Below are 27,405 nucleotides of genomic sequence, written 5' to 3' on the forward strand. Positions count from 1 at the left end.
AATAATAAATAAATAAATAAATAATAAAAATATGTAATAATCATATAAATTCGAAGATACCTTAAAGATCTATAACTATTTGCAATACTGTCAATGTGATGAATATGAGCAATGATTTATTCCTTTCAGCATTTCATTCAAATTTTTCCAGCCAGGAAATAAGGGAGTCAGGCTGGTTAATAAGGTGAGAAAGGCTTTTTAGCATTGGTCAGGTTCTTCTGTAGTTCGCTGACAGACCTGTATCTCTCCAGCTTTGATCTTGGACGCTCCGAGCACTCGTATGAGCTCCTCATCGTCGACGGGGTTACCCTCTGATGAGCTGAGCCTGAGCAGGATCTGGTCCTCGATCTCCTTCAGCTCCTGCTTCATGCGTGCGTTGCTCACAATCAGCTGGTTCTTGGCCTCCTCCAGGTCAGGCCTCTCCTCAGCCACCACCCGGCCCAGCAACTGGTCCTGCAAGCCGCTGCACAGTACACGTGTCGCTTTACCGTAAGACTTCGACTTTCCATTGAATTTACCGTTAACCGTGAAAACAGAACAAGAAACGAAATCCGGACGACGACACGTTTTTATCACTTTAACATAGTTAACGACTGCTTTCAGTTGACAGGATGTTTCAGCTGTACCTCGGGGAGAGGGTAAAGTTGATGAGGGTGACTTTGGTGCATATCTCAGGAGAGTAGTGTGGATTGGGCAGCTTAGTGGTGATGTACATCTTGAAGTCGTTGTGGTAGGGAATAACGGTGTCACCTAACTTCAGTACTGTACTGCCCTGCTGCTTAAATGTCTGAGCACACACACACACACACACACGCACGCACATTGATTACACTGATTACCTTTGCTAAGTTCAAATAACTACTGGCGAACGTAAGATGAAATTTTTTTCCACACTCATGCATTAAATCATAAGCCTGTGATTAATGTATGTACCTGTCGGTTTGGTTGCTTACTGTGAATTGTTAGTTTTATTTCAGATAAATAAGAAGCTCCTGAGAGAATCATTTCAGGACGCATATTACCTGTCGCAGCAGAACAGGGTCGAGTGCCGGGTCCAGCTCCTCTCCCACATTCTCCAGTAGACAGGGCTTCCCGAACCGAACGGCGTTCTCCAAACTGCGCAGGAAGTCCCTGTCACTCAGCTTCATCACATCCAGTCCATTATCACGTTCCTGCAGAGACAGAGATGAAAACAAGGCGTAAAAAGTCGGAGAATCATGACACTCGGAAACAAAAACACCTGCCCAGACACATAGGTAGAGTTTAAATAGTGTGTTTGTGTGAGAGAGAGAGAGATAGACAGGGAGGCTGTGTAATGTTTGGGAAGTGTTTCTGAGCTCTTGCCATGGTCTTTATCCACTTGTTGGCCTGACCCTGAGGGTCGATGAACAGAGACCAGCGTTGAGAGTACTGACTGATCACTCCATTCTCCACAGAGAGGTTGTCTTTTGGCAAACCGCCAATCTACACACACACACACAAGAGCAAACACACATAAACAGTAGATGCACACACACATATAAAAATACAAAGAAACAAAGGACATTGTTTATGTATAATCACTTATTTCTCAGTTACATCATGGATTGGTTTTAGCACTAATTTGGACTAAACTGGCTTCGATTATCAACTCTTGTCTGCGTAGATACGTGTGAGAAGATACATGTAGGTGTGTGTGCGGTTGTGACCTGCCAGGAATGAATTTTGACTTTGTCTCCGAGTGTGTTGATGAGGCTGGGCTCGGATGTGTGAGGGACCTGCTGTTCCTTAAAACCACGCAGCCATTCCTCAAACATCGACACCCGATACTCACCCTGGAGAACGCACACACATACACACACTCATAAACGCTACATAAATGTTGACATGCTATAGATACACTTAACATTCAAAACTAATACAATACAACACAGAGTGTACAATCTGCCATACTCTTGCATGTGTAGTCACATACACGTTTTATCAACATGTACACACACACACACACACAGAACATGTGCATACCCACCGTGAAAGGTCCGAGGTAGGCTACGTATCCTGCAGCCAGCAGCACATCGCCAGCTACATTATCCACCAGATAATCCAAATGTTGTACTGTTTCGCTCCAGCGCACCTTTTCATCAGCAAGCCCACCAATCAGCTACAACACACACACACACACACACAAACATACACAAATTTTTATGTGAAACATGTGGCTTTAACATATGCATGCTAAACACAGAGATGAAAAAAAAATTGTTACAGAAAAGACATAAGGTTTGTGGGCGGAGTTAGGGCCACATGCCGGCGTAACATTGCCGATTTAGTAATTAGGCTGTTGTGAGAATGAACTAGAGACGTGTGAATTGTCCAAATGATTTGGACCAGCGTTTGTCGTATAGGGTGTGTGTTTTTATGGTGATTTGGAGAGGTGTGTGTTTTGTGTGTATGTGCACGTGCTGCGTTACTTTTACAGATTTGGCCCCGCTCACCTTGTCTGCACGAATCAGTCTGCTTTCACACAGCTGGCACTTGCTGTCAAGCTCGTCACGTTTGGCTAAACACTCTTGATATTTAGCCTGCAGCGCCGCGATGCCCTCCTCCACCGCCTCGAGCTTTTCTTTGGCCTCCTTCAGAATACTCTGAGTTATTGCCAGGTCCTCCTGGGCCACAGCAAGGGCTTGCTGCTCACACACAATAAAATGCAGATATAATTAGGGTAGAGCATTCACAAGAATTTACAGGTCACATATCACAAAAAATATTGGGGAGTGTTTGCGGTACTGATTTCCGAACCACAGGGGGCAGCATTGTGATGGAATTTCTCACCCGTATGGGCTCTACGGTTTTGGCCACAAAATGGTACCCGTGCATAGCGCGCACCCACAGGCAGATGGACGTGCACGCCCTGGACACTTTAGCTATGGAAGCCGGCTGGAACTCCTCGTTGTCTATGTAAGGCTGCAGCATTTTGATCACAGAATCCGGGATATTGTCCTAAAGTGCAAAAATAAATAAATATGATAAATATATTTCTATCACAGTTCTCTGTGCTGGTGTTTAAAAAAAGGTCACGGTACCCATACAGGCAAGTTCAGAAGTTACACAAAGATCAGACTGATGGACTAGACAGACTAATAGAAAGTTACTAGTCTGCAGCAATTACATGATAATCGTAATTGGCAATTGATGACTTTAGTCTACGCATGGCACATATAATCATACGCATGTGTACAATATATCCCAAATAGAAAGGAACTGATCAAAGCACAAGAACAGCTACAGTACACCACCCCTTATGCATTTGGGAGCCGTATTTAAGGGCCCGATAATTGCTCCTTGCCTAATAATGTAGAATTAAGAATGAGAAAAATGATCATTAGAGATAACTACTCATATTTTATATAGAGAGAGATAAATAAATATCGACAACTTTGATCTTTCGATTTAACAGATCTCGTTTTAAGCTGTGAATTAGTTGGCTCTCCGAGGTTGGGGGTGAAAAAAAGAAGAAAAGAGAGTTTATTTGGCTTAAAAATGGAGGTAAAGTTTTGGGAAAGAACCTGTTCTTGTGTCAGAATTATTTCACCCACCTACACTATACTACACTGAGAAAATCTTAGGTCACAAACTTGTGCTGAACGCTAACTGAATACTCAGCGCATGTGTGTGGATGTTTGTGTGACCTTGTCAAACTTCAGTAGGCCATCTACGAATTTTCCTGGATCCTGCAGAAGTCCTTTTCCAGGCTCCCAGTAATCATCCACCTTGCTCCCTGGCTTTTCTCCAGGTACCCTTTTTGGTTTGATTCCCTTCAGAATGCAGACTGCCTCGATGACCAGCTTCACTCCCTGAGGAGGCCTCTGCATCGCCCTCACCTGGACAACACAACACCGTTCGTCAGTGGGGATCAAATAAACATCGTTCATCTGTACGGCCTTTGGAAGGACTGAGCATCACCTCGGTGACATCGTTCTTGTTGAGAGATTTGAGGCTGGCTAACGCGTCATCCAGCGCAGGCAGAGCTTTATCGAGGTTTTTCTGGGCATCTGCAGCATATGCACTAGCTATACTGGCCTTCTCAGATGCCTTAGCCTCCTTGGCTTGCACCGCCACACGGGTCTCCTCTGCAACCAATGTATCTTGCTACGTACACACACACACACACACACAAACACACACACATATATATATAAATATATCGACAGACCATTCATTGACAAGAAGATGTCATTTAAACTGAACATATTATATGATGATGTTGTGACTTGCCTTGATTTTCTCCATGGTGACAATGGTGTCTCTGGCTGCTTCTTCCAGGAGAGGCCTCATTGTTTCCAACTCCTCCTGCATCTTACTCACATCCTCGGCTGTGCTCAAGAGCTGCAACACATACACACACACACACACACACACACAGAGGAGTCAGATGACAAAGACAGATTCAAACAAACTCTCTTTTCTTTCTTGTTGAGGTCACCTTGTCCAAACCCGCCTTCATGCGCCGACGAGCCCCATGCAGCTCCTGCTTCTTCCGGCCAATCAGTGCTGAGAAAATACTGAGCAGCTCCAGGTAGCTTTTGGGTGTGACATAGTTATGGCGTGAGAGTTCAGCACGGTAGTGTTCGCACTTGTGAGCCACCATCTGGTGGATCTCAACACACATCGCCGTCTACGAACAGAGGGTGTCGAGAATATTTTGATTGGGTATGTCATTTACACGCAGCACACATACAGTATACACACAGACTTTCTCTCACCATGCCTCTCAGGGCAGCAGGACTGGCCTCCAGTTCTGGTAGCTCATTGAGGAAGGACGTTGCTACAGACTGTAAAGCCTCCTGTGGCCATGCGCTAAACCAGTCAATAGTGCAGCACGTGACCAGAGAGGGGAACTGCCTGATTCTGGCTCGGAATACTTCACCTATCGGACTTGAAGCAAGGAGACAGACATATTTCAGAATGATTCCCACGTCTGCGGACAATCCAGAATAGATTAGATTTTATGGAACATACCATACCAGGATTGAACCTAATGAATCTGGCAACCCATAAATTTTGGCTTAGACATTGATTACTATTTACTGGATGTACAATGTGTGTCTCTAATATACACTGAGAAAAGTAAGTAGTCCTAGACTTCCCATGAAGATGGAACAGTAAAGAACGTTTCATGAACAGGCACAACCTCATGCACAGCACGGTGTGGATGTTACTGCGGACCCTCCGGACGTAGGCGGCCATGAGGTTGGCCTTTGTGGGCTGCACGCCGAGATCCTGCACCACGGGTTTCATGGCGGTCACGATCCTCTCCTGCTCGTCTCCGTTGTACAGGTTCGGCACGTCGCCCGAGTTCAGGATGTTGTTAATGTCCTCCAGGAACGACTCGCTCTTAATCTGAAAAGCAGCAGGCCCGAACGAGTCCGTGTGAGTGTTTTTCAATGTCGTGGCTACAGTAAGACCAAGAGGACGAAAAGGCTGGAAATCGATTTTTAAAATGCCTTCGCTTAGATTAACCTTAAACACTACCTGGGTGTCGACAAAGAGGAAGGTGATCTGAACGTTCTTGAGACCGGCCTTCATCATGATGTTCTTAATATCCTCCCTCCACTCCGGCACGCCGTAGTTCTTTGACAGCTCGATCTGGAAGCACTCGTAGTCAGATCTTATAACACAAAGGGACGTGACGACGTCACAAAATGTTTGCGCAGCAAAACAGCATGACATGGCACGGACATGCAAAACCTAAGGACGTGCATGACATGACAGATATTTTAAAGCAGATATTTAATACGTTTTGTAATTATCCATTAAAAAAAAAAAAAAATACACAAATAGATTTATGGCCTATTTTTTAGAACTAATATTTGCTCTTAGAGTTTAAAAATAAAAAGCTCACAGAAGCCTAAAACATTGTGCGTATCGCACCTTCGGACATTTCTACTGTATAATGCTGTTTGATAGGCCTCTTATACATTTTGTTGACTGGACTGGAAATGAAACAATTTTAAGACAAATATTTACTAACTAGTAACCATAGTAACAATTGGGAACCACAAACATTTGATTCTGAGTAATTTAGTTTCCAACTCTAAGAAGAACCACAGTTTATTAGAAGTACAGACTGCATCTCTAATGCGGTGTCACGAGCCTTTCTCTTCCGTGTGGGCAGCGTCATAGCAGATGCTAATTTGCAGGGTGCGTGCACTCGTGTGGCAAAAGACGACGAGGAACCTCTAACAGTGTACATCAGCACTTTAACCTTTAATGTCCAACATGTGTGACCACATTATTAGGTCCTCCTCTGTATAATAAAAGCTGCTTTATATTAACTGTGACCAGTAATAACGCTAATTGGCAAAAATCTCCCGCACATGGCTTCTTTGTACTCGCCATAATGATTACTTTGCAGAATCCTGCACATGTACTCAATGCTTAGATATGGAACTATAATGACTTTTTAATGACTGCTTGTGTATCCAGAATGCTTCTGCTTTGAAATTTACATGTCTGAAGTACTTTTTTGTTCGGAAGCTAAATGGTAACCCTCTGCATGTGTGTTCTAACGCTTACTTATTAAACGCAGCATTAGAGGTTTACAGGTTTGCAGTAGTATAGGACGTAATCGTTCCCGGTCTCAGGTCTGAGAAAACCCTGTGCTTCGTTGAAATATCTGTCTACACTGACATGCTTGATTCGATTCATACAGGAACTGAGCTAAATGAAGAAAATGCTAAGCGGTGTAGTGTAAACGCCAACCAGCTTAAAATATGTCATGCTCTCACATCGCACGTAGCTTTTCAGTAAAAGCGGCCAGTGATTCTGTGCATAAGAAGAAGAAAAAAAGTTTTTGATTCATTGGAATGATTCATTGGAATGAATCAATATGTCATTGATTCGTTAGAACGAGTGAAATGGCTGCATAAATTAATATTCTAATCAAGCATGCTATTCCATGGCACTAGGTCAAAAGATATTGTTCTGTCGTTCATTTTTAAAATTGAATCAAGTTCGATTTCTGCGTTTTTAAATAAATAAAAAATATAATTAATTAAAAATGGACTAATCAACTAAAAACAATTCGGAATCACATGAACCTTAGTGTTTAAAGCAGAGCACGAGGAGCTGTATAATATTTTTTTAAATTAGTTAAACTGTGGCTATTAATAACTTGTAGCGTTTTAGATTTTGAATATAATCCGCTGTGCTTTTTTCTTTGCTCCTACATTACGTGGGTCTGATTACTCGAGCTGGGATTCTAAATTATTTTTCTTTAACTGCAAAAAAAAGGATGGATTTCTTTTCAGTTCTATTAAACAATTTTAAAAAGTGTGCATATAGGTCCATTTAGGTGTGCGAAGGCCTATTGCCTTTAAGCAGTTAGTATATTACCCCATAAAGACTCTGAGTGTTGTATGTCTATTCAGACTGCAAACTGTACAGCGTGTGTTGTTTCTTACATGTGCGAGGAGAGTTTGGTGAGGGACTGGCGCCCGCTGCCGCCCAATCCGAGCAGAAGGGCGTTTCCCAGCGGCTGGCGCAGAATGCGGGCGATACGGCACACATGCTGGATGGCGTCCATAAAGAGAACTAGCTTCATCTTAGTGGTGCTGATCTGGTTGTAGTCGTCCATGTACTCCTCCATTACCCGGGCCAGCTGAAGACAACTCAAGGGATGAAGAAAGAAAGAAAAAGAATAAGTTAAGAGAAGAGAAATGCGTATTAAACAGGAAAGATAGCTTCAACAAATCATGCACCACATTAAGTATCGCACACATTAAGTATTTTAAAAGTGTCCCACCTTCTCCTTGTCCTCAATGAGCTGGTACACTTTGTTATCAGTACCGTGGATCATAAAGTCTCCAAAGAGGACCGGCTGGCAAGGCACCACCTCCTGAAAGCTGCAGCCGAACTCCCCGATGTGCTCCTGGAGTAGCTTATCGAACCAGTACCTGTCCTCCGGACTCACCAGTCTGTCCTGGAACACACGGCAGCTCTCGTGGTACCACAGCCGCAGGAGCTGGACCTTGTCCTGAGGCAAGACACAGGCACTATGCTTTAAAAAATAATCGCCTTTTTTTTTTTTCAAAGTGTTGCATGTTATATTAACCTTGGAATAAGCTGCAAGATGTCCTCTCTTTCAAGCAGTCTCATACACCACATGACATATGATTTCAGATGCTTCCTAAACACTTTTCCTATACCTGTATCTTTGCAGCTTCAGCCATGAGCACACCCTGGAAGACCTTGGACAGGTCACGCAGGTTGAAAGTGTAGTGTGATTTGGCTGGAGTGGGCAGGAGGCCAGAGGTGATGCTGGAGTACACCTTAATAGTGGCATCCACTAGACTCTCATTCAGTGGAATCAGCTCGGGAACCTTTTCTGAAGAAAACGAATTTAAAACAGGCATTCAGAAAAGCCTGACCGTTAACTGCTAAGTTTAATCTGATGTCAGAGCAGGGAGACACAACGTTATACTACAGTACTACTGATAAGATCGCAGAACCGGCCTTGAGGCACTTTGTTATCTATATATAATACTATATACTGTATAAGGTACTCTAAAAATGTCCCTAACTCACCCATCCAGCTGCCCAGGATAGTGGAGAAGATTTTTCTCTTGCTGGAGTCCTCCATCTCAGTGAAAGAGAGGCAGTTGAAGTGGCGCGTGAGGCGTTGGGTGATTGGGTTCCTGCCTCCACCAGGAGGACCCATGGCACATGCAAAATTGATGTCTACCAACTGCTTAAATGTTCCTGGTAAAGATAATGTACTCACGTTAATCTTTAAAAAAAAATTGTAATCAATTTTTGATCAATTACTACCTTACCATCTGCTCACCTATCTGCTTCCGGTCATACCAGCCTCCATGGTCCATCCACTGGCGCAGGAGCTCGATGGGCGGCTGGGCACCGTACGTCTCCAGCATGGGCATGTTAAGGTCGTCAATAAAGAAGATGAAATTCTTTCCCAGCGGAGGACCAAAAACACCCTTCCGCCTGGTACACACAATCATAATGGTTACGAGTATGACAAATATTCCATCGAAAATATAAGCAGCAACGTGTTCAGTTCTGAGCGCTGTGTACTGAATCAAACCAATCACAGTCAACTTCATTCAGAGGTCTTTTTCTTTGTATCTAATTCCTTTGCTAAAGGCACAGTGAAGCAGACCTCTTGTCCAGCTTGCTGTCGACGTAGTCCTGCGTCTGGTTGGCTGAGGTGCGGGCGGAGAACACGAGGAAGTGGGTGACGTATTCGGGCGGCATGTTCTTCAGCAGCTTATCGGACACGGTCAGGGTCTTGCCCGTGCCTGTGGGGCCGATACACAGCACCTGAAAAAACAACAACACACGTCTAACTGTGCACCTTGTATCAATAAGAGCATCTGCTATGCTAATATAATACTCGATAATAAATGAAACGATTTACATCCATCTTTTCATTTATATGACGGAATACATTTGAATTCTACATACTGGCTTCTTATTGGACAGGAGCATGTCTAACAAGAAGGACATGCGCACGGTGTCAGCGGTGGGCACGATGATGTCTGCGTAGCTGGTTTCTGGGGTGATGACGACGTTGCTGGCGTACTTCATCCAGCTGACCCATTGCACCTTGCACAAGAATATGTTGTGTAGCGAATTATTTCATGAATATGTAATTAACTGCACTTGCATTAACACACCAAATTTAATTCCTGCATATGAAGTCCAAATATTTCCTGAAGCAGAGGAAACAAAGAGCCTCCTCACCTCCCTCCTTTTAGCATCCTCCTCATCTTCATGTAGATGACTGACGCCCGCGTCGTCCAGTCCATAATCGTACACCAGTCCCTCTTCTGGGAAACACAGCTGAATCTACGGAACAAACACGCTGACTGTTTAAACGGCTGTCATCTGCCGAGAGCTTATGCTTTTTAAATATATATGCCTTCTTAGTCGAATTTAATATGTAATGATGAATGCACAAAAAAATCTGGGTTTTGCGTCATGAAATCATTCAAACATTTTGTACAGTTTGCGCTGAGATCACACTACAGCATACACGGTCTCAAATGTACACCGCACTTCTCAGAAGTTTGGAGTTCATTTAAGAGTTCCTGTGTTAAGGAATAGTTATTGGGACCGAGTACTTTTTCCTGCTTCATCTTGTCTCTTAGCCAGGCACTGAAGCGTTGGCGGCTAGCAGCGTCTCCGGTGGCCCCCACGCTCCATACCAGAGAAAAAATAAACCATGGCTCAATCAGCTCACACACACGGTCCAGCTTATCCTGAGGAGGAGGTCCCTCTCCCTACACACACACACAAACATACAGAGTATTCTGTTAAAAATGCGTATATACGTATACTGTATATTAAAACCGAAATGCTGTTACTAAAAAAAAAAGGTTCGGCGGCTCGACGCACCTCTCGTGGGATGAACGGCTGGAAGAAGCAGTCCAGAAGTCTGAGTAAAGAGCAGGTCAGGTTGCTGTTCATCGAGGTAATCACTTCAGTCACTGACTTCCTCACAAACATTATAGCATCCTGTGGACACACATATATAAACCTCAAATACATACAGACGGCATTGTCAGAGCTTTTCCCTGGCTATATTTATTCCTACAAATTTATACATATAGTTTAACTCTTTTACCAGAGGTCAGAAAGTAGAATTTCCACTTGCATGTTTTTGAAGGTGTCGATGTTCAGCAGTGAATTTATTTATGATGTCACACTTCACAGTACAGGATAATGGCTCATAAGAACGTAGACACTCAAGTCACACTAGGTTTCAATATTATAATTTATCATGGCAGTTGGTTTTCTATCAAAAAAGAGCTTTAGTTGTGCCGTTCGTTTTATTTCTATACCAATCTTATTGTGGCGGGGTATGAATTGTTTGCCAAACAGGGGGCTCAAACCCCTCCCCTTTCACATCGCCCTGTGAGTCATGATACTCTACACACAGAAACCCAACAGTGTCCTGACTAATATTATAATAGACTAGTGATGATAAAATAATTCATGTCGGATAAATCGATTTGCCAGTGTACTGTGAGAAAGGGTTAACTTGAAATTTGCTCTCTACGTGAGAAATCAACCGGCACTGACCTGCAGGAATCGTGCGAAGAGAGAGTTGAGCTGCTGGGCATGTGGCTGTAGAGGTATAGGGATGGTACGTAACCAGCATTCAGTGAATGGAGAGAGTCCCAGGATACTGGGTTCTAAATACACCATCCCGCAGCGGGACACTGTGGCAGGGGACGCCACGGCCAGATCCTGCACCTCAAACATCAGAGTCATCACCTGGACACAAGGACAAGACAGGATAATGAATATCCAAACTAAAAAGAAGAATAGAACAGCACAGTTCGAATAATACTGACTATGCACAAAGAAATACAAATCACAGTTGAAGTTGGAAGCCTGAAAATTTTTGAAAAGTTTAAAAAGTCAGCGAACTGGAACTCACATCTGTAAGTTTGATAATCTCGCCTGAGCTCAAACACAGCTTCTTGTTGTCATCTAACACAGTGTTCATGTTCTCGATCCAAACGGCGTCCACCGGCCCGTCGAACACGTACCACTTCTTCTCCTCGTCCATCGCGACAGCTCCGGTGCGGATCAGGGACGACAGGATGCCGTCCGTCCTGAGCGCGACAGGCATGTCACGTATCAGGATGAAATAGTATACTTTGTACTTCGCTGGCTATCGTGTCAACATCTCCCAAGTGTGAAGTTCGGCGATAAGCAAGAAGGTCAGCATGTCCATTAGACACTCACCACTCGTGTGTGAGCAGGTCGAACTCTCCGTACAGCTGCCCCATGGTGATGGACTTTGGGTTTAGGACGTAGGTCTGAACAGCCTGGTACACTCCACCGCTGACTGACGGCTGACCCTGCAGAGCCGTCATGGCCGCCGCCAGCACTTCATAGCACTGACAGATGCAAGCGAAAAGCATGAGACTATGGGTTTGGTGGCCTCTTGGATGAATTAATACTAAAGTCATTGTGTTGTGGACAAAACTGGGATTAAAACAGATTTCCGGTTAAACAACAAGTACATCAAGGGTGATAAAAACGATGAAAAACGGTCTGTCTACAGCAACCAAATCACTCAAAATCAAGACCACAGCCTTGGAGTAACTGCAGTCACCTTAGTTTTGCCCGAGCCAGACGGCCCAACCAGCATCAAGCCATGTCTCACCACAGTGGTCTCATACAGCTGAATAATCTTTGCAATGTAACCTTTAAAAAAAATAAAAAATAGTAGTAAAAATCTCAGGAATGAAATTTGCTCTGTCAGTTGGAGCGATTTCTGACAGAATCCAAAACTCTCACCGTCCACGTCTTTCAGTTGCTTGCTCTCGCAGGCGTTACGGATCGACTCCTCCAGCGTGCCGTAGTCGATGGGCTCCTCGAGGATCTTTGGGAAGAGGTCAGACACGATGCCGTTGAACAGTTTGAGGTCATCCTGCAGGAACTTGGGCACGTTGACGTCTCTGATGGCACGCAGACAGATCAGCTCCTACAGAAGCAGACGGGGGTTACCATGCAGCTCGGTTTAATTTATGACTTCATTTTGTTTGTTAGATTGACGAGAATTGAAATATGACTGGATAGATGTAGCCAAAGAGACTCATATCCTAGGAAAGGATGTGTCTGGAATAGATACATCTGTAAAGCATATCCCAATCCAGACCTCTCGTAACATTAAGAAGCTTAGAAATGAAAAATAAATAAATAACGGACTGTATGTTTTATCAGAGGACCTAAATGTGAAAACAATCAATTCCTACAGTACTTTGACACGACATCGACGATCACCTCATTCATTTCAGGATTCTCTCTCTTCAGGTTTCCAGCAGCAGAGATCACGGTCTTCACAGCTCTCATCCCAAAGTCATAGTGGTCCTACATAACACAGAACACATCGCAATACGCATACATACGCATTAAAGAAGCAATGCACGACATTCACGTTGTATTCCTACATGTTACACATAGAAGATGAGACCTGGGAGCTGAGCTGCTCAGAGGACAGCTTGAAGGTGCTGGTGATCTTTTTGGAGAGGACTTTGGCATCACTGAAGCCAAACGAGTACAGAGAGATCTCAGCGATCATGGCGTAGTCTGGGACCATCATGGCGACGGGACGGAACAGAGCCTGCAGGACATTATGTAAATTTATCGAAACAGCGAAAATACAAAGAGCGTTGCAGCGAAACTCATGATGCGTAACCGCTTAAGCCGATGTGAGTAAATACATGAATGCGTTGTAGAAGTGTACCTTTAAGTTGTCGGGGAGTTCGGTTCGGCCGGCATAGCCTGGGTTCATGGTAATAAAGACGGCGCAGGAAGGAACCAGCGGGATCTCTGTTCCTTCAAACACAAACCTCTCTGCCTAAACACAAACACACACGCAACACTTCATATTAGTATTTGATTGTCACCTTCAATCTTACGGACACTCATGGGTTTGGGTGCGCGCTCTGACGAACTCTCTGCTGCTGCGCCTTTTGGATGGTGGTAATCTGCTGAGCCACCACCGAGAGCACCTCCACGTCAATCCGGTTGAATTCATCAAAGCACGCCCAGGCTCCAGAACTGCCAACACACAGACACACGATACCTTCAGTGTCAGCCAGCACAACAGCTTAAACAGAGCAGCAGGTAAGCATGTCTGACCTGGCCAGACCCTTGAGAAACTTTCCCATAGCGAGGAAGTCGAGCTGGTCGGAGCAGTTGAAGACGACAGTCTGGACGGCCAGCGCTTTGCCCAGGTCTTTAGTGGTTTCGGTCTTACCTGTGCCAGCTGGACCCGCCGGAGCACCTCCAAACTTTAGATGCAGCGCACCAGTCAGTGTCAAGTAACACCTGGGTGAGACATAGAAAGCAGGACGTCCATATCAACGCAAAGCACGTGAATGCTGAGACGTCCATATTGATCTTCCTCTATTGTTTTACCTGTCAGTCAGTGGTGTTATGACAAGTCGCCCGGAGTTACCGAGATACTCGTAGCCGTAGAGGAATTCCGCGTTCACTGCCCTGATGTAGAGGTCATCTCTCACCCAGTAATATCTACCAACACATGACACACACACACACACACAGTACATAATCTCATACGTTACATGTATTATTGTCCTCTATCATAATACAAAACATGAGTCATTTCCACCACCAACATACACTAACAAATATGTGTTAGGAATCTCCTGACCTGAGCTGGCTGATCCACTCAAAGTCGTTAACGCTGGCCACGGATTCCTCCACCAGTTTGGCAGCTACGTCTTTAGCATGTACCTCGATCACGATGAGAGCCGAGAGAACAGCTCTCTGCATTCTAGACAGACGGCCTCGCACCAGCTGCACCAGGTCTCCCAGCTACCCACATACAGTACGAACACACACACATACAAACAACCATCGACACATGGTTATACACATACATATAAAAAAAAAACCTTAAGATATCGACAAACATTATTCAATTCGATCAGTTTCGCTTTAATCTCACTCGTCGTTGTTTTCTCTCTTTCTTCTCACACCAAATTAGAACCGGATTCTCATCATACCTGCGTCTGAAGCTGAGGATACAAGCGCCCGGCGAGGTCTCCCCTCTCTAAAGACTCCGAAACTTCCGCGGTCCAGAAAGTCTGACATCCAGCGATCACCACTTGCCCCGGCCACGACAGCACCCACTTAGTACGGGGTTCCTACGCAAAGAAGATAAGAGGTCTACGCCCAAATTCATTTAAGCATTTAAACATAAAAAATACTAGAATCCAAATGGAACGGGAAGAGTTACAATAAATAACTGTAGATTTAGTTTAATTCAGGGTTCATACAGATGCTTCAGTATTATTATTATTATTTTTTCAGAAAAGAGAGAAGACTAGAGAAGAGATGTCTTTTGCTGAACAAGTATTAGCATTATTATAAATATAACAGCTAACTAGACAATAAATAATAGTTAACTAGTAATGTACTGTACACTAAAGGGTGTCAAGTTGAAGTGTGTGTGTGTGTGTGTGTGTGCAATGACTGGAACACTGTAACACTGGTTGACCTTTTACATTTTTATGACCAAAAAACCAAAAAAATGCTGAAATAACGAGAACTCTGGCCTGATACACTGACCTCTGGATAAACCTTGAGGGAACGCTCAATGTTGTCACGCAGACTCAGCTTCATGGACTTCTCCACATCACACAGCCAGTCCTCAACATTCCCAGTAGGCCACACTGGGAGGAACAACTGGACCTCCTCTCCCTCTCCGGAGTACATGTGTGTGATCTGGAGGTCCGGTTGGAACTGGAGCTGTGCGTTACGGATAGAGATTTATAATTTTGAAAAAAAAATGCAAGGAGGTTTACTGTATTTGGTTCAGCTCATTTAAAACTATTGATGTGCATTTGGTGTGTCACTTTGTGTGTGTGTGTATGGGTGTGTGTGTGTGTGTGTGGACTTGTGGCAGACTGACCCTTGCAATATTCTCGAAGCATTTGCGCAGATGGGGCTGCACTGCTGTCGGGTCTTTGGTCTGAGACAGAATCTCTAACAGCTCGTCATCAGACAGAAAGTAGAATCTAAAACCCAGGAAGCGGAAATATCAGGGCATGTCGGCAATACCTTCGTAACTGTAAGGGTAAGCAAATATCTAACAGTGCATGGCATTACACGATCTTGAATGATGATGTTTACGCTACAGCGCTGCTGAATTCTCGAATCGGATTGGTCAGAAGGTGTTGATGACTTCTCTGACAGCAGCTCTGACAGTCGTGCAGCTGCAAATCGCAAGTTTGTATTAATACGCTCACTCTAATATGCTTTAATTTCTATAGGAGCAGCTCTTTCAAAGGGACTTATATGGTGGGTGCTCATATAAACGAAGACAAATAATAAACAGATTAATAAATGTGTAATTGTTGATATGGTGACGTTTTCATGTACGGAAAGTAGTTTGTTTGTTTTTCTATGGAAGGAGTCTCCAGAACGAGTGCTTTGTAAAAGGCGTTACGTTTGACGCCGTGGGAGAATTTTCAGGACTTTGTGCTTTATTCTTTCTCTGTAACAGGACAAAGATGCATTTTCTTTTGCCTTATTAACTTTAAGAATGGGGGGGCAGAGGGATTGTTGAGGGAGCAAACGTATATAGCGGTACTAATTTCATGCCACATCATGCCATCCTGTCATGGATTGTTCTCCTATAACAGCATGTCCATGTATGTGTTTTACTCCTTACACGTCGATGATTAATGGTTAACGGATTTCTGACCTGGGAAAGGATCCCCGTTTGGTCTCCAGATATTCGCTCAGCCCTTTCTGCACCTGCTCCAGCAGCTCGTTACAGTCTTTCAGATCGTCCAGGAGATGCCGATCCGGGCAAAGCTGAATTATCTGCGTATGAGAGATCACACACACAAATACAAAGACTTACACGCACTTAACCATGAATAGCTATATAATTGAACACACACATATGCACACATAAATACACACTATATAAACCGCATACTATATAAAATACAGAAGGATGCATTCAAGCGAAACAGAAGATGCTGGAAAGAGCGAGAGCCCGAGATCACCTGTCTGTTATCGTGCGCGGTCTTCATCACTTTCCTCCAGGTGTGCTCCATGGTCTGGTATCTCTTCCCCTCAACGGGCAGCTGCCGGTTGATGTCGTCTGAGCTGAAGATGGGCTCCAGGTAGAGCCAGGAGCGCTGGCACGTCAGCCACTCCTCCAGCACATCCTGCCAACAGGAGTTAAAAAAAAAAACATGCTCGGAATGTACTGTAGCTATCAGAGGCTCAAAGATGGCTTTAAACTTCTTTTGCGAGGTGAGACGTGGCCGTGGATAAGATTAGAATTCGGTGGGAGATGTTAATTTACTAAATAAACATCATGGTTATACCTGAGTCATCCTCAGCTTGCTCTCCCAAGTGTTGATTCTATCCTCAAACGCCTTTTTGTAGGGGGAGAACGACATGCTCTGGGTCATCACGATGTGGTCGTCCAGAAGCTGGGACGCCTCGTCGGGACTCTTCAGGATGTAGGTGCCCGTATCCTTATACGGCAAAACCTCAAACATGACCGACGTCCACTCGCTTTGCATCTTATCCAGAGCCTAATCGCACACGGATGGAAAATAAAAATGATCTGAACAGTTCCTCTTTCCAGTAGAGACTAGTAGGTCTAAAAGTCTACCACTCATATCTGTGATATAAATCGTATTAAATCCTATTCCAGTTATATTACCTGTTCAATGGCGTACTCTTTCCCAGCCACCTCTGCGACCCGTGCGATCTCATCCACGTGCTGAAGCAGGTCGAGCTCCAGACAGCGGGAGAGCGTAAGGTTGGATTTGGGCATCAGGTTCATGTTAAGGCGTTCGGACAGCAGGGTCCAGTGGCGGCTGCGCATGCCCGGGTTCCTCAGGCCCTGAATCAAGGGGATGTGTGGCTGGAACTTCTCCATCATGCCTCGGACGTAGGAAGCCACATCCTGACAGGCTGTTAAATGAAGTAAAAAATAATAAGAATAGCTCTTCTTCTAAGGACACCTCAGACGTGTGGACATTTTACTTACACGGTATGTCTTTGAACTGCTTGATGCACTTGTGCATGGTCTTGAAGGCATCGCTGACGCTGCGCTCCAGCTGTTCTGGGTCGATAGAGGACAGCGGGTCATTTAGCCAGCTGTCGTGCCAACGTTGCCAATCGGACGTAGTTGTCCACAGGTCCCGGAATGGCTGGAAGTCTCGACTAAGCTTTTGCAACCTGTCATACTGGTCCAGAGAAAATAAATGAATATAGATTACGGACATATTTCTCTGCAAACTCTGGAGTCATGAGGTGAGAAAAGTGTTCCGGCAGTGCACAATACTAATCTGGTGTGGTCGTGCTGTGTATCTGTGATAACGTACGTTAGTGATGGGGACGCCAAAGAGGCGCTCACGGTTGTTGTAAACCTGCGCCAAGCCCTGACACTCCTTCAGCTGCTTTGCGACACGGCGCACTTCGTTTGCTACTTCATGTGCACGATTGATGTCTGTATAGGCAGCAAGGCCTGCGACAACCATCTAAATCACACACACACACACACACACACACAAACACTTTAACAAAGTAACTCTTAACAAGGCTTTTCCCTGCTGTAATACGTATTTAAAACGAGTATAGAGAACCACAGGTGAACAGGTGTTGGAGGCTCTGACCTCTAGGGAGTCCAGACGCTCCTGGAAATTGCTCTGATCAACCATCTGGATCTTTTGGAAGCGTTCCTCGTCCTCTTCATGCTGTAGGCGTACATTTTCGATCTGACTGAGGATCTTATGAGGCCAGGCCATCGCCGTCCATCTTCGCATGACAAAAACACGTCATTAGTCATATAGTGATCACGAACCGGATCCCCTGGGGGGTTTTTTCAGCTATGCGTATTGTGTACATTTCGAGCCTACGCGATCGTCGCCTGATCGGTAAATCTAAATTAGGATTTAGAAAAAAACGCAGCGTACTTCCCACTGAAATCCTCATTGGTGAGATTGTAGAAGAACTCGTCTATTAGCTCATAGTCAGTCATGGCTTTGGACAAGAGCTCCTGTCAACGGATTGCAGCATTAGGAGACACAGAGAGGAGAAAATGCATTAGACACACATTAGAGACGAGAGCACGAGAGCAGCTGTCATCATGATCAATTAAATATATATGAAGTGATAACATAAACCGAGGAAGTGGTTTAAGCCGTTCTGCTAAAAATCTGTTCAAATGTAGAAATGTCTCTTTTACTTCATGGGCCTTCAACTGATCTGGGATCTGCTTCATCCAGTCCCTTTGCTCTGCCAGCTCCTCGATGCTGTTGGGCTTCTCATACAGCTTCCTGCTGATCATCTTGCACTCTTCACATGCCTAAAATGCACGATATAAAAAATTTTTCAATCCTGCAGAGCGACAGCCCTTCAAAATTTAGTGGTTCAGAAGCTCAACACGTTTAGTATACTGTGAACACGTTCAGTATACTGTGAACACGTTTAGTATACTGTGAACACGTTTAGTATACTGTGAAACTCGCCTCTTCCATTTGCTTGCGGAGCTTGAGTGCAAGGCGGTCGATTACGGCATTGGCTAAAGCGCGACGTTTCTTAGACAGGTTCTTCTTCACAGCCTCCACGTTCACCATGAAGGGCCCGATTATGATGAAGGAGGGGAGGGACTGTTCCAAAATTTCTTTCTCCTTCAGCTGCCTCACGACTTCCTCTTTCACCTCTAGAAGAGTGCTGTTCTCCTGACTATAAAGCCTAGCATATAGATACGCAGATGAAAGCAGACACACACACAGACATATAGAGAGACATTTACAGAGAGATTTACATCCCAAGCAAGCTATAGCAACGCCGCATGTGCCACATTTTTGCCAAAGGTGGCCCACGTTTGTTTTGTGATATTTGGGCCATATTCATTATTTACCACATATGGGCCACTTCAGGCTCATATCCCTTTTGTCCAGGCCAAAAGAAAACCAGCAGTGCCGCATCACTGCCTGAAGTGGCCCACATCCGGATACGATCTGGGATGCATTAAAAAAAGCATTAAAGAAAAGGACAAAAAGCTGTTTTATTTTACTGCTTCACAACTGCCATGGCTTGTACGTAGTGAAGAAATCACACTCCACTAAAGATAAAAATGGCAGTCTGCTCTTTTAAAATGTTCTCTTTGGAAAAAACGTATGGAAAAAGGATGGTTTGGTTTGTGATAATCATTATATTGTGCTAAGTGTAACGTGAATACGACGGGTCATTTCAAGCATGTTGAATGAAATGAGCCAGATATTTGTAGTCAGCTTTAGGGCTTCAAGTGGATTAAAAGGAATAGAAAAAAAAGAAAGCGAAAGTGATTGGTGTAGTTTAAATTGAGCTGTACTTTAGGAAGGTGTTGATGTCAGAGTTGTGAAGCTCGAGGTGGCATTCGTATTCACGGGCGTAGGCTTGGAGAGGAATGGAGGCCTGGCGCAGGGCATCGCCCACTCTCTCTTTCAGCGTCTTCACTGCTGGCTCCCACAGACCCACTGACTCCAACAGCGGAACCCCACTGATAAACAAGTTCTTCATGACAAACTAAGACAGACAGAGAGAACCAGAGAACACCAGAGACACGGTTATGGAGATACACAGATAATCAATGGTGCAACGTGATCGATCTGAACTATTCTGAATCCCAGCGGATCAGTAATGTGTAGGTAACCTTGTCCAGCTGTGGGAGATTATGAGTGCAGAGGATGCCTTTGTCTAATAAATTGATGACGGACGTCTCAAAATTCTCTAGTGGGGTGCTGTAATGGACCCCGGTCTGGTCCAGGATCAGGTCCACAAGAAACAATGGGTTCTTCTTGGGTCTGTGAACACATCGTTGTGTAAAAGCATGAAAAGAGAATTTCCTGGGATTATACATTTAATAGGCCTCTCTGCTCTACTGGTTCATGTAATTACCTGGCCACTCTCACTCCATTCTCGCTTAATCGAAGGAACTGATTCAATTAAACATAAACAAAACACAGACTCTGTCTATGTACCTTCATCAGCATTCTTAAATCGGGCCTTAGTAAGGTCTAACAAGCAAGGTTCCTCCTGATCTGTGAGCTAAAAACACACTGTCTCACGTGTAGGGACTGTGGATGAGGTCAGAACCCCAGGTGAGATCTGGGGGACAGTGCAACACGCTGTGGCAGGCATCCAAGACCAGTTGAGCCAGGCTGGTGAGCGAGTCCTGCACCAAGAATCGCAGGGTGTCCTGTAGTTTGTAGCGTATCTGCGTCATCAAGCGACAAAGCTTGGACATGCAGTACACCTGCCAGCATGACTCGCTTAGATTGTACCAGCCAGGCCCGGCGTCACGCAGGCTGGAGTGGATCCCGTTATACAGACTGGTGATCCAGGTGTCACGCAGGAAAAGCTGCACCTGAAGAGAGAGAAAGTAGGGTCAGTGAAAAGCATTACAAGCTATATACAGTATGTTCATATAGATGTAGCGTTACCTGTGTGTGCACCTGTGACTGTGCCAGCTCAAACTCTTCCAGGCGTAGAGGCTTGCTAAAGGCGACATGGAAGAGGCTTATGGCTGCCACCCTGTTACACTCAGCTCTAACGTTAGACAAAGCAGAGATCACTTCTGGCTTAGTGAGCAGGTAGAGGAAGGTGAATTTGGCACGGTTCTTCTCAAACGGGTAGTCCGGTACAGACACAGAACCTGTACAAGAGCGTGTCGTCGGTGTTATAGATACATGTCCGAGCGTCCATATACATATACACACACATACACACAAACCTTTGGGCACTCTCTCTGGTTCTTTCTCAGGCAGTGTGATGTAGGAGAACTCTTTAGGGTTGGCCTGCACAAGCTTATCAAAGGTCATTCGGTTCATGGTGCGGGCATACTCCAGGTGAACCTCTTTCTCTAGATTTTCCATGCACTGCTGCAGACTGTTTTTCATTCAGAAATACACACCCATAAACAAGCACACCTTACAGTTACTCTACAAACAGCCCATTTGTATATATATTTAAAAAAAAAAAAAAACATCCCCGAGAACCCCTGTAGTAATTCAAATTCATTTTATTATATATTTAGTACAACTTTTATGTTATTTATAAGACTGTCCTCCCTCTCTGGGACTCTCACAGTGGGAATCGGAGTCCTGGGGTGCTGATGGTGAGGGTTTTGATGTGTTGGAGGGTGGTGGAGTGCAGTGTGGGGGTCCCGCTCCAGACTGGCATGCAGTCCACAGAGAGATGGTAGAGCAGCAGAGCCTCAGTGTTGTGCCTGGCTCTGTAGGCAAACTGGACCCTCTGAGCAAAGATACGCGGGTCCTCAGCACAGAACTGCAGCCGGATCCTTGGAACCCAATACTGGTTCGACAGCAGAGGGCCTGAGAGGAACGAGAGAAAGAGAGAGAGAGGGGGAAAAGGAGAAAGAAGCGTAGTCAGATAATTGGTGCGCATGACTTACGATTAATGCACTTTTTAAAAGTATAATCTACAATTTGGGGAGAATTACTAACAATTCAAACAAGTAATGTCCTTCACCTCAGTTTTCTCTCTGAAGCGCAAATTTGCTTACACAGCTAAATGCTAACAAAGATCCCGTATTGTCAGAACTGCCTTGGTGTTTGAGCGCCATGTCATTTGTTTCAAAAATTGGTGACCCTACCATTAAATATCCAGTAATAAGAAATGCTTGAAAAAGAACCTTGAAATAGTTCTACCAGGTGTCGTCAAATAAGTTTGACTCTTTGGCACGTACCTTTATTGCTTTGTGCTCCACCCACAACAGGTTTGCCCTTGCTGTCTCTCACACAGCCGTTCTGATCTGCTTTTTGCACCATGTACTGCTTCTTCTCCGGGCTGTAATCTAGAACCCCGACAGACTGCCATGTATACTCTGGAGTGCTCTTCTTCTGCTCCTCTACACCAAAGAAGTCACAAAGAGAAAGATATATATATATATATATATATATATATATATATATATATATATATATATATATATATCTTCTAGTAAAATTCTGCTTTTACAGAACTCTGGTTTGAGAATGCTCTGTACCAGCTGACATGGTATCGTGTGTCGGCAGAAAAGCTTTGGCAGGAACAGGTTTTTGGTCACTCGAGCCCTGCTCACAGCCCAGAGCCAGCCAGTCCTCAGGTGTGCGGCAATCAAACTCCTCGTTATCAAATATCTGGAAAGTCATGTGAATGAGCCCGAACACACACAATTAAAAAAGGTCCACAGATATAAAGCATTCTGCAATACACAAGGAATAAGCATATCAGACATATAAACTAATCCTAATGCATTATAACATCTGTAGAGACACGGCTAATAGTCTTACCTCCAGGGGCAGGTAGTTAACAACTGGTGGGCTGGGGGTTTTAGAGGTAGACACGCAGGAGCTCTCTGGTTGATCCTCACTGCTCATGGTTTTGGTTACAAGCTGACTAGAATCAATGCCAAGGTCAGCCAGAAGCTGGGCGATGTCTAATGTCAGATACTCCCGTCTCTGCCTAAATAATAATAATAATAATAATAATAATAATAATAACAACAATAATAATAATAATAGCCTTTCTCTCATCAGTGAGTAACCAGGACATTTATAATTCAAAAACTGACTTTTAATGTTTTCAAAAGTGTGTTAAAGTAATTTAGGTAACAGGTACACTGAGTAATGGTAAAAAGCGGTCAGATCACTAAAAAAACATACACTGTATGGTCAAAAGTTTGTGGACACCTGACCATAACACCCATAAGTATTTATTTGAAAAGTTTTATTCCCCTTTTGCTGTTATAATAAGCTCCACTCTTCTGGGGAGGCATTCCACTAGATTTTGGGGCGTGGCTGGGGGGATTTGTGTTCATTCGGCTACAAGAGCATTAGTGAGGTCAAGCACTGATGTTGGGTGAGGAGTCTCCGGTTCCAGTTCCTCCCAAAGGTGTTCGGTGGGGTTGAGGTCAAGGTTCTGTGCAGGACACTCGAGTTCTCCACTCCAACCTTAACACACCAGGTCTTCATGGAGCTCGCTTCGTTCACAGGGGCGTCGTCATGCCGGAACAGGTTTGTACCGCTTAGTTCCACTGAAGGGAAATTTGTAATGCAACAGAACACAAAAACATTCAATACAACCGTGTTCTTCTAACTTTGTGGCAACAGTCTGGGCTGGAATCACGTATGGGTGTGATGGTCAGATGTCCACATACTTTCGGCCATAGAGTGTACATCACATTTAAGGTTATGAGTGCTCTGTGTCGAGCTTAGTATTTTGAAATATGATACAAGTTTATTAGCAATATCCAATAATATACAAAACCATCATTTGAATACACAATAGAATTATCATGCATGGATTTGTCCAAAAAACAAACAAACTCTGAGCTCACTTTGAAGAATAGAAAAGTTAGTAGCCTAGCAATATTTAACTATAAAGTATGAATCGGTATAAATCGTGACACTTTCACAAAACCCTCTACCTGTCACCTCTATATATTCATCTTCTCTGAAACCCAGTTACTCACACCCACAGCAAAATCAAACCCTTAGATTGTTTTCCTAATCCTGCTGTCATTGCTAATTCTTCTCACTTCTCGATCTGGATTTTGCGGGGCCACTGGCCACGCGAGCAGCTGTAGGGCAGCTGTACTTTAGGCATGTAGGCTCCTGAGGGAAAGTCCGTCTGCTGCAGGATCTGGGTGGATGGTCCGTGTCTGTCCTTCTGTATGATACTGAGCAGGTCAGCGGGGGTCTGGAAAGTGTTTGCTACTGAAAAAACATTGAGTAGATAAGAAAAGATATTTCACACACGTAGTAATTAAGGATTTGTGTTATAGGAATAGTTTGACCAAAAAAAGAAAAGAAAAGAAAGAAAATGGATTAACCACATAACCAGGAATCTATCTCAATCAAAAATATTGTCCTTAAATACATCAAAACTTATATCTACTTGTTTCAAATGACACTATGTTGCGCATGCTTATCTTTATTAAATGATAATACATATTACCCTCTGCATATTTTCCAGCTTTCTTGTACAATTCCAAAACTATAGAAGCAAACATCTCATCTGGTTGTGGCACAAGTTGTAGTAAATTGTGCAAATATACTTTTCATCTGCGCTGTTCCTTTAAATGGTTTAACACAGTGAGACACTGAACAAGTTTACCTTTCGGGGTGTTGGAGTCACAGCCAGTCTGCCTCAGTAAACTCTGCTGGGTCACGGAGACCTGTGTACGACACTACACATAGCACAGACCGTCAGTAATTAGGATTCAGCCAATAAAAATGTATGTCCAAGAGAAAGAGAAATAGAGAGTGAATGAAGAGTGTTTGTTTTGTGCTTTAATTTTACTTCCTGGTTTCCTTTCCTTTCTCTTTCTTCTGAGGAAAGGAAGATATGCATTAAACAATGCCACTCTCAGACAACCACACACACACACACACCATCAATTCTTAATGTAATGTGATGTAAGATGTAATTATTATTAATAAAAAAAAAAAAAGAGGGGGATATATTCAGAAGTCTGTATTTTTAACGTGTTTTAAAGACATCTTGCAAAAGGGGGGCCTCGGTCAAATGTTAATGCCATTTGGGGGGGCCTTGCCCTGGAAAAGTTCGGGAACCCCTGTCCTAGATCATGTACTACAGTAAACAGCTGTATGGAAGGAAACATAGCACTGTTTAAAGCACGGTTTTGTTTTGTTTTTCAAAATAGCGGACTTCGATTCATTTCCAGGTCGTGACGTGAAGGACGTAGTATTACTGGATCAACAAGGAACCACTTAGAGTACAAGGAAGCAACCAGAGGTAGAAATTGGATGGTTTTACCCATACATGTGGTGTGGTTGCTGACGTGCCCTGGTCTTCAGGTGGATATTTCCTCATGGCGGGCAGTTTGCTCCTGTGGAGCTGCAGAGGAGTTGCCCTGTCTTCTCCAGGTCTGGGGTTATCAGGAGGATGTGGAAGGAAGCTGCCAGATCCATGAGGAAGGCTTTGATGCACTGGTCTGGAGTCCATTTTCCTGACATGAATGTTCACATGACGGTTATATGATATTATAGACTAATTAGGATAACTAATTAGTTAGATAGATAGATAAATAGATAGATAGATAGATAGATAGATAGATAGATAGATAGATAGATAGATAGACAGACAGATAGACAGAAAACTTTAAACAGGATGCCAGAATTGCCTCATTTAAAAAAAACACACAAAAAACCCCACAACAACAACAACAACAACAAAACACATTAATTTAATTGAAAGGTGATTTTTGATGAAGTTAATACTAGGTCTATGCTGCTGGTGGACTGTAAACATAAATTAGCCATGTAAATCACGCTTAATTAATTCATTAGAAATGTATTAACATTCTAAACATATACACAAGTAAAATGTCCCCAAATGCTCTACTTTCCCAAAATATTTCTCAAAGCATACCTTTTATCACCTCTAAATATTATAATTAGCAAATTCTCTGTTGTTAATAAACTTTATCAGTCTTTCGAAAATCTGTTTTCAAGCCGCAACTCCAAAATGCGACAACGGTTGCTAAGGAAGTACCATTCCCAGCTGCTGAGGGGGTCGACCCGGGTTAAACCATTTCCTCAGTGGACGCGATGTGTGAAGCTTCTGTACGTCTTCTATACGTTATTTCATTTGCTCTGCATTGGGTGTACAGTTAGCGAAAGAAGTATTTGTGAAGTATTATGGCAAGCTATGAGCTGTTTAAATAAATATCCAGGAAATGAATGCATATAGACGTTGGCAAAATTATTGGCACCCTTCATGGAAACAGGCAATAACTCATGCAATTAGTTATATTTTAAACTTCACGTTATTCTAGCACAATATATTTTTTCAGTAGTTTTCTGTAAAACACTGGTTTCAAACATTATTGGCACCCCTACAATTAATATTTAGTGAAGCTTCCTTTGGACAGAATAACTAGCTTTTTTTTCTTTTCTTTTTTAATATATATATTTTATATTTATGATTATAGTGAAAAATATGTTAAATTTTTACACGTGAATCCACCACCATTCCCCAAAACACTACTCAAATTACTAAAAGTATGAATTATTACTATATTGCGATATTTACTGAGATAAATAGACATATATATTGACATCACTGTAAACAATAATGAATTTAATGCTAGTGCTATGGACATTTTTTTCAATCCCTTCCTCCCCTTTAGTTTTTTTTCTGCTTTAGTGTGCTTCAGAGGGTCCTCAAGGACAACTGTAGGTCAAAAAGTGACAAAATCCAGACCCTGGCTCTCTAATGAAGTCACAGATATCGTGCACGTATAACACTGTACTCCTGGACATCTTTACACTTCACATGTCTGAGCTCATAATGTCACCCATAGGCATTAGGGTAAAAGTTAAAGAGGTTCAAAGGTTGTGCATACAGGCGAAGTTCAAGACAAAGGACTACCTTTCGACTCTTGATGGTAGCTTGTGACTCCTGTCACTTACCCTTTCTAAAGATGCAGAAGACTGCTAGATTATTAGGAGTCTCAGAAAGCATGTGGAGGACAGGACTGTGTTGACAGGCAGTGGACTCGACTAATGAGACTCGATCAGTTACAAGCATGAAAATGCTTTACTTACAACCACATGCTTCTAAAACCCAATGCTCCAGTCATGCATCAGTATTAAATCTGCTGTAAGGGTGAAGGGTTGATGCTTGACTGAAACTGTAGTCTCCAATTACTCAAAAACCTAATAATGGAAACAAAAAGGGTTTAAATGCTATTTTGAAAGCACTAGGTTTTGTGTTAGAGTTTGGAAAACACCAGACCCCACTCTGGTAAACCAGGAATGAGTTTGAGGAACATGCTGCTGTGTTGAAGGCCATGGGAAAGCTTAGATCATTTAC

At 43.5% G+C, this 27,405-nt stretch overlaps 1 protein-coding gene across 1 annotated transcript in view; it reads right to left on the bottom strand.

Moving 5' to 3' along the window:
* The window catches only part of dnah1 (dynein, axonemal, heavy chain 1), a 37,905-nt gene extending 11,806 nt beyond the window's left edge, over positions 1–26,099 (bottom strand). The window contains exons 1-63 of the mRNA XM_017450894.3: positions 25,960–26,099; positions 25,351–25,537; positions 24,682–24,754; positions 24,104–24,281; positions 22,857–23,028; positions 22,571–22,703; positions 22,271–22,432; positions 21,650–21,896; positions 21,296–21,450; positions 21,006–21,217; positions 20,631–20,929; positions 20,216–20,366; positions 19,895–20,088; positions 19,047–19,272; positions 18,764–18,883; positions 18,492–18,574; positions 18,192–18,333; positions 17,901–18,056; positions 17,564–17,762; positions 17,234–17,487; positions 16,890–17,102; positions 16,563–16,727; positions 16,253–16,374; positions 15,458–15,563; positions 15,115–15,294; positions 14,550–14,690; positions 14,195–14,358; positions 13,939–14,052; positions 13,660–13,848; positions 13,473–13,578; positions 13,262–13,375; positions 12,989–13,138; positions 12,799–12,885; positions 12,313–12,499; positions 12,128–12,219; positions 11,755–11,909; positions 11,444–11,621; positions 11,083–11,277; positions 10,396–10,515; positions 10,122–10,280; positions 9,742–9,846; positions 9,463–9,603; positions 9,158–9,318; positions 8,825–8,982; positions 8,566–8,739; positions 8,187–8,365; positions 7,784–8,014; positions 7,443–7,639; positions 5,512–5,647; positions 5,171–5,379; positions 4,743–4,914; positions 4,463–4,654; positions 4,255–4,365; positions 3,943–4,128; positions 3,669–3,860; positions 2,812–2,979; positions 2,475–2,666; positions 2,009–2,140; positions 1,689–1,814; positions 1,345–1,464; positions 1,023–1,172; positions 627–787; positions 238–463 (exon numbers count right to left, since the gene is read on the bottom strand). Coding sequence (XP_017306383.1) covers positions 238–463; positions 627–787; positions 1,023–1,172; positions 1,345–1,464; positions 1,689–1,814; positions 2,009–2,140; positions 2,475–2,666; positions 2,812–2,979; positions 3,669–3,860; positions 3,943–4,128; positions 4,255–4,365; positions 4,463–4,654; positions 4,743–4,914; positions 5,171–5,379; positions 5,512–5,647; positions 7,443–7,639; positions 7,784–8,014; positions 8,187–8,365; positions 8,566–8,739; positions 8,825–8,982; positions 9,158–9,318; positions 9,463–9,603; positions 9,742–9,846; positions 10,122–10,280; positions 10,396–10,515; positions 11,083–11,277; positions 11,444–11,621; positions 11,755–11,909; positions 12,128–12,219; positions 12,313–12,499; positions 12,799–12,885; positions 12,989–13,138; positions 13,262–13,375; positions 13,473–13,578; positions 13,660–13,848; positions 13,939–14,052; positions 14,195–14,358; positions 14,550–14,690; positions 15,115–15,294; positions 15,458–15,563; positions 16,253–16,374; positions 16,563–16,727; positions 16,890–17,102; positions 17,234–17,487; positions 17,564–17,762; positions 17,901–18,056; positions 18,192–18,333; positions 18,492–18,574; positions 18,764–18,883; positions 19,047–19,272; positions 19,895–20,088; positions 20,216–20,366; positions 20,631–20,929; positions 21,006–21,217; positions 21,296–21,450; positions 21,650–21,896; positions 22,271–22,432; positions 22,571–22,703; positions 22,857–23,028; positions 24,104–24,281; positions 24,682–24,754; positions 25,351–25,533 — 10,095 coding nt within the window. The 5' untranslated portion in view covers positions 25,534–25,537; positions 25,960–26,099. The remainder of the gene's footprint in view (positions 1–237; positions 464–626; positions 788–1,022; positions 1,173–1,344; positions 1,465–1,688; positions 1,815–2,008; positions 2,141–2,474; positions 2,667–2,811; positions 2,980–3,668; positions 3,861–3,942; positions 4,129–4,254; positions 4,366–4,462; positions 4,655–4,742; positions 4,915–5,170; positions 5,380–5,511; positions 5,648–7,442; positions 7,640–7,783; positions 8,015–8,186; positions 8,366–8,565; positions 8,740–8,824; positions 8,983–9,157; positions 9,319–9,462; positions 9,604–9,741; positions 9,847–10,121; positions 10,281–10,395; positions 10,516–11,082; positions 11,278–11,443; positions 11,622–11,754; positions 11,910–12,127; positions 12,220–12,312; positions 12,500–12,798; positions 12,886–12,988; positions 13,139–13,261; positions 13,376–13,472; positions 13,579–13,659; positions 13,849–13,938; positions 14,053–14,194; positions 14,359–14,549; positions 14,691–15,114; positions 15,295–15,457; positions 15,564–16,252; positions 16,375–16,562; positions 16,728–16,889; positions 17,103–17,233; positions 17,488–17,563; positions 17,763–17,900; positions 18,057–18,191; positions 18,334–18,491; positions 18,575–18,763; positions 18,884–19,046; positions 19,273–19,894; positions 20,089–20,215; positions 20,367–20,630; positions 20,930–21,005; positions 21,218–21,295; positions 21,451–21,649; positions 21,897–22,270; positions 22,433–22,570; positions 22,704–22,856; positions 23,029–24,103; positions 24,282–24,681; positions 24,755–25,350; positions 25,538–25,959) is intronic.
* Positions 26,100–27,405: the final 1,306 nt, after the last annotated feature.

The sequence above is a fragment of the Ictalurus punctatus genome, chromosome 21, assembly GCF_001660625.3.
Source record: "Ictalurus punctatus breed USDA103 chromosome 21, Coco_2.0, whole genome shotgun sequence".
Taxonomy (NCBI): Eukaryota; Metazoa; Chordata; class Actinopteri; order Siluriformes; family Ictaluridae; genus Ictalurus; species Ictalurus punctatus.